This window comes from Solanum stenotomum, chromosome 1 (assembly GCF_019186545.1).
Source record: "Solanum stenotomum isolate F172 chromosome 1, ASM1918654v1, whole genome shotgun sequence".
Taxonomy (NCBI): Eukaryota; Viridiplantae; Streptophyta; class Magnoliopsida; order Solanales; family Solanaceae; genus Solanum; species Solanum stenotomum.
The window spans coordinates 37800008-37806919 of record NC_064282.1 but is presented as its reverse complement, the minus strand read 5'-3'; the positions used below and the strand labels follow the sequence as shown (position 1 = coordinate 37806919).

Sequence of the window (6912 nt, the reverse complement as noted above, 5' to 3'; positions counted from 1 at the left end):
CCGTTCCGCAAGACTCTACTAGACTCGTTTTGGTATATTCAGATCAATGAACCTAGGGCTCTGATACCAACTTTGTCACGACCCAGACGGTCGTGATTGGCACCACACTAACCCTCCGGTGGGAGAACCATTACTAAACCCCAAATAACCAAATTTATGAAAATTAAAGTATTTAAAGATAAGAAAGTCGGTTTACATGCAATAGTCAAATAGAATTCCCATAAACTCTCAAAAGATCTAACAACGACTAACAAAACAATGCGGAAAATAATTCCCTAGAACCTGAAAGTCAATGAACCAAAACTCTAACAATGATCATAAGTCTAAGGAAATGGGTACAACCCAAACTCAGCATAGGAATATCTGATGAGCTAGTCTATGTCCGAAAAGATGGACTAAACAAAAGGAGAACTCAAGGCAGCCCGGAAGAACTGGCTCACCCTTGAATTCGACGACGATCACTGATCTTCTAAATGAGGTCTGTCAATAGCCGCTTGAGGATGCCCTGTACTCCAAAAAAAAGAGCAAGTGCAATATTAGTACACAACCACAGTATACTGGTAGGATCACGCGGCTATCCCAATTAGTGCAACATAAGCAGGTCATTACAACATCATAAACATGCATACACCGAACATATACAATATTAATATCATTTCAGGATCAATGTACAATTCCACATTCTCAACAATAACCACGTGCGTAACAAATCATTGGTCCTCTCATGGAACCCAAACCCAAACAGTTAGTGTACCGAATCGTGTTACCCGTTCCAAGTTAGTGTGTTGTATCGTGACACCCGTTTCAATATTCATGTCGGTACGTGACATTCGATCCCAGTTAGTGTGTCGGAATGTGACACCCAGACCATTCAACATACCACAATCACAATCACAATTTACATTCTCACAATCATGCAACTAAGAAGTGATTCATGGCATATAGTTATTCGTTCATACTCATTTATGATTAGTGTGATCAGTAATGCAATATTCGAATACATACATGCAATACAATGAAGCAATTACAAACATATATCACACAAACATGAAATCACAACTATCACCTACCTCAAACAAATCTTGAATCCCCTAAGAAACTTGATTCTTCCCTTTCCGGATTCTTTCCGCTTAATCTTGGTCTACAAACAATCATAATAATGGCGGATCAATAAAAAAAACCAAAATTCTCCGATTATGATCAATAAAATCAATGCTAGGTCGAACCCTTGATCCCCATACCCAGATTAGGGCTTTTTCCACCATAAATCCCAGATCAAAACCCTCCCCCATCAATAATTACCCAAGGAACTAAGTTCTACGGAACTTCGTGGAGTGAAAACCTTACCTTTAGCCTCAAGAATGGTGAAAAACTATCAAGAAAACACCAGGGGTCGTTCCTTAGCTCTCAAAGTCGAAAAGGAAGAATAATGGCGTTTTGGGGTTTATTTCTGACTTGAGTCGTGTATGTCCCACCACAACGGTCCTCACCCGGCTGCAGCGTCCCTGCTCTAGCGGCACAAATCCCGCCATAGCGGTTTGCACAGAACAAATAGCTAAATAAAGAATTTCCAAACCCCCATTTCACAACACACCTTCATCCCACGACACTCGAAAAATACCCGTTCACGCTAAGATCATTTTCGGGAGTTCTACTCGCCCGTATTCAATTTCATAAAGTCGTACGGGTTCCTTAACATCTTAGCTACCTACTCATATAATCAAATTCACAATTTGACCTCTCATTTGTTACCAAATTTCCCTATACCTCACTGACTCCGATTTCGTCCAAATCTAGACTAGGTTGGGAAATTTCATGATACTACCAAAAAGTTTTTCGGTCCAAAAATTTTCCCCGTTGGCTTTTCTATAATGACGGGAACTAGTCGTTACACTCACTTAACTTATTTTAGGGTGAATAATTGTCATCTTAATAAATTGGAGTTAATATCTTAAAATATCACACAACTATAAGAATTTTTAGAGAAAAGTCATTGAACTTTATTTTGTATCAATAATATCATTAACTTAGGACTTTTATCACACAAAAATACTATTTATCATAAAATAAAAACTAAAAAATAAGAATAGTAAAAGAAATTAAACTATTTTCATACCTAAGATGTATTTTTTTAAAAAAATATTTTGAAAAGTGATTAGATCTTACGGGTAACGAGCATTTTATCATATAAAATTGAACTTTTTGGTCTGATTTGAACAATTTTTATTTTTAGATTTTTGAGTCTAGTAATTTCTTAACTGATATAAAATTGTCTACTCAATTTTTTTCATCTGAAAGCAAGCGGAAACTTGATCATAATGCATTGCTTTAACTTGTATTTATGGTCTCTTTCATGATTAGACTATGATCTTATATACTTATTTTAATCTAAGGTTAATTCATGATTTTGTTGGTGCTTCTTGGTCTTAATTCATACATCAACATTATTATATTAGTTGGATTATAATATTTTATATTAATAATAAATAGATTAAACATTGTACATTTCATTTGTATTGAATTTATTTAGCAATAAAAAACTCTCTCTAAATAATAAAATTTGTACGCTAATTTATTGAAATAAATTTACTAGTACAAATATAAAATAAAAAATAAACAAAACGATTAAAATGATTTGAGGGGGTATTTTTTATCTAGATTAATCTCATGATATTAAATTTCATATATTATTAATACCACCAAATGGATGGTATTAGTTATACATCTTATAATAACATATAGGATGTATAATTAATACCTGCATTAGTTATATATAGGCCTAATATTTCTACAAAATATAGTACTAAATAATATCATCCATAATATATGGATTATTTTTCCTAATGTACCCTATTAAACAAACCCCTTAGTGCGATTGAATATTTTAAGGAGAGACTTCTTTTTATATAAATAACAAATTTTGTACAATGATGGGAGGATAATCCAATCAACAGACAACCAAACACTCAAATTTATTTCAATTCAGTTATGTTTAACAAGATTCCTTGTTTTTTCTACCATTAATTGTTTTCTTGTAATGTATTCCATATTGCCTTATTAGCTTAGTCTAGGTCCTAATTCTCTGGGGGAAAGTTTTGGCATAGGGTGTGTTGAAGGAAAACATTGTTACTTCTTTTGTCCCAATTTAGGTGACATAATTTGTTTTTTAGAGTCAAACAGTTTAAGTTTGACGGAGAATTTGCTCATGAAATTTCTAATCTTTTTAAAAAATGAAATTTCTATATTTGTAAACTACGTAAAAAGTTCTATAAGTCACAATAATTGATAATTAAAAAATATTCAAAAGATATATGAAAATTTTACAGTCAAAGATAGATTGGTTTGAATCTCTAATTCGAATGTGTCACATAAATTGAGATGAAATTGGAATAGAACTTACTTTTATTTCAGGTGTATATGTTACAAACCATTAGGTATATGACGTATGATAACTAAATATAAAGTTTGTTTTGCTCATTTATTATAAGTTTAAGTTGTTTGTTGAAATTAAATAAATAAATTAAAGATGTTGATAGTGAGTGTGAATGAGTTTTTCGGTGCAAAAAGCTAATTCGTTTGAATGGATAACATTAGGTAGTAGAAGGTGAGTCAGTGCCACATGTGATTCTTGTATTCACTGATTGACTTGTCTCAACTTTTCAAAGAAAAGGCCGGCCAAACTTTGAATGAAAACCATCCCCACACATCTGACAAATTATTTTATCTACTTCAAATAGTCATTTTCATTCAACTATGTCTTACAAGGACAATCTCTCCTATTTTTTACCAAAGGTTCCGGTTGGCAAATGAATGGATTGAATATGAATTGAGTTAAAATAGATTGGATTACAATTTATTCATATAAAATATGGGTAAATATGAATTTGGTCAAATATGATTTGAGTAAAATGGTTGTAACCCAATTTAATCTCCTGGAGCCAAAATATATTAAATCAAAACTAAGTTGTTAATACTTCAACTCTTACCATCCCACCCTACCCCTACCACCCCAACCCTATACCCCCCATCACCACCACCACCAAAAAAAAATTAAAAAGACTTTATTTTGAAAAAAAAAAATGGCAACCCCTCCCCCCTATCCCCCCCCCCCCCCCACATACAGCCAATTTTTTGCCCCCACACCCACACCCAATTTTTTATATTTTATTTTTAAAAATAAATGGTACAATTAGGGATTTTTATGATAAGAGAGTGATATATATATATATATATATATATATAGATTCTTATGTTTACCCATTTTGTTCATATTAATATGAGCTTAAATAGTTTGTTAGTCCATATTTACCCATTTAAGAAAATATGAGTGATCCATTTAATTTAATAAGGAAAAATGGTTCCATTTTACTTATATGGGCTTAAATTGTCACTCCTACCTAAGGTTATACATTTTTCATTATGGATGTGTGAATAGTGTCAAATAGCTGAATTTGGTTAATTTGAGCATGTTAAAATAGACTGCACCGCCTCTAAAAGGTGGGTCGTTATTTTCTTTTATTTTATTAGTTTATAATTATTTAATATCTAATAAAATTATATTATTTCTTAATTATGACTATATTTAACATATCGAATAAGAAAATATCTTTCTTCAAAATAGATTGAATTTTGTTTTCATAGTAAAACAACATATCAACCCATTTTTATGGGTTAATATTGTTTATTAGTGTAGACACATAAATTTTGTTGGATTCAATTCATACAAAAATTCGATTAAAACTATATTCATTTGAGTTGAATATTTAACATTCACAAATAAATAAATTCATTTTATTAATTTCAAGTTCAAAGTTCATTTCATCTTAAGGTCCAAGCTCATATCACATATCAAGGTGACTTGGCGTCCCAGTCAAGTTTAAAGACCAACAAGAGGATCTCATGGATGTGACTTTAGACTTTGTAGATATTTTTATTTTTCACTTTTATCTCTTTCTTGCGTTTTATTCTTTTTCTTTAGCTTTCAACAAGTCACATCCATTCCTCTTTTTTTTTCTTTTTTTTTCAACATCAAACTCTTTTCATACCCATTTTTCTTTCGGTTTCCTCTTTCATAGCCACCCTCAACTTATGGATTTTCCATTGGTTGAGGTGCACAATACCCAATGTCGAGTCAGGGCCAAGATTGAAGTTAATTTTTACATTAGCCACCCTCAACTTAGGCTTTTGGCCTAAGTCGAGGTGCACATGTCCAAGGAGGGACCGAGGCCAACATAGTAGATTATGGGAAGGTGAGTTCGGGGTTTAGAAAGAAATGCTCTAATTTTAGGCTCAAAGCATTTGGATCAAGTGGAGTATTTATTTCATTTGGTTGGATCTTTCATTTAGGCAAGTTGTGGACTTATTAGAACAAGGGCCTATGATCACCTGCTAGCCTTTAGAGTGAATTTTCTTAGCAGGACTAACCGGGCAAATTCTAGTTTTGCACAAAAACTGTTTGAACAATCAACTATTCTCGCACACTCTTGGCACATAGTTTCATTATCAGATTACCCAGTTCAAGTTTCAGCTTAAGTCATGCCATCAAGTTGATTCATTATCATGTCATACTCAGAGCCAACACATTCCACTTATCTTAGCCTACAAATTCTAGCACACATAACAAAATTTGGACGGGTGTCAATTATTTTTATAAGTCATCATGCTTCATTCTTTTTTCATGCTTCTATACATACGATCCTAATACATGCCGGTTCAACATAAATTAAATAGTTTCTTAAGGAAAAAGAACACGGGCAAGAAAACCCCAAAGAGAGGATTTATGAGTTGGGGTACTCAAACTTCACCCTATCACTCACAATCCATTTACCCCACCCCTAACAAAAATAGATGCGATTTCCCCCAATGCATATAAAAGCAGTAAAAGATAATGGATTGGGTGAAGCATACCTGTGCCGCATTGTGCCGAAGAATCATCAACAAGCGGGTGGGTTCGATTTCTCGAAGCCCGCTGGAACCATACATGGGTCACCCTCAGAAGTGCCCACATCATCCATCATAGCACCCTCAGTAGTGCCCTCGGTCACTCTAACCGCACCATCAGTGGTGCTCACAACGTCCCTCACGACAGGCGGGACCTCTACAACTGGGGCAGAACTCGATGCCCCTGCAATACTCTCACGCACCCTCTGTTGGTGCAACTCTTCATCTAAAATCGAAGCTTTCCTAGCCTCCTTCTTCTTCCTACGCTGTCTCTTTTGGGCTTTTTCCTCCTCAGTGCGACTAGAACGGTGCCTCTTGCCTTTTGTATGTGAGAAGGCTCAGGCCCCTCCTCTGCGGTCCCATTGAATAAAGCATCCAACACCGTATCATCAGCCAACGCAGTAGGTGCAGCCTGAGGCTCAACTGTAGGGGTGGCAAGAATGGCATCAACGTCGACTCGGAGACTAGCTAACTCGGACTGAAAAGAGGATTTATCCATGGTCGGGGCTGTTCTCTCAAGGACTCTCAATTCAAAAACATCATTCCCTCCATCTTTCGCTCCATTCTGGCCTCGGACTCAGCTATTGATTTTTGCATCAACAGCAGCTCCTAATTATGGTGTGGATCAGGATGAACTAGGAGCCCTACTAGCAGCCTGGGAAGAGGAGGCCGGGACAGTATCGATGTGATCTGGTATAATGGGGTCACCTCCCTGTGCCTGCCCCACCGTGTCAGCAAGATCTGTGCCCTAGGGAGGTGCCTCAACCTGGGGCTCTCTGCAAGGTGCCGTCACATTTGCCTCATCTCGAATGAGACCTATATCCAAAGTCCCTGTAGGGTGGATTAACCTATCACAATGCCAGATCGGCACTCTAGAGTCCCTGCAAAATTGGAAAATCAAACATGGAAAGGGATAAGTAGTGGAGGTCTTGAATGCCCTCTCGTGAATCTCTGTTAGCAGCATGCGGGCAA

The 6912-nt window shown here is 35.6% G+C and overlaps 1 protein-coding gene across 1 annotated transcript in view; it reads left to right on the top strand.

The window, feature by feature from the left end:
• The first annotated feature begins 6437 nt into the window (after positions 1-6437).
• The window catches only part of LOC125847814 (vacuolar-processing enzyme-like), a 1793-nt gene continuing 1318 nt past the window's right edge, over positions 6438-6912 (top strand). Inside the window, exon 1 of the mRNA XM_049527555.1 lies at positions 6438-6625. Coding sequence (XP_049383512.1) covers positions 6438-6625 — 188 coding nt within the window. The remainder of the gene's footprint in view (positions 6626-6912) is intronic.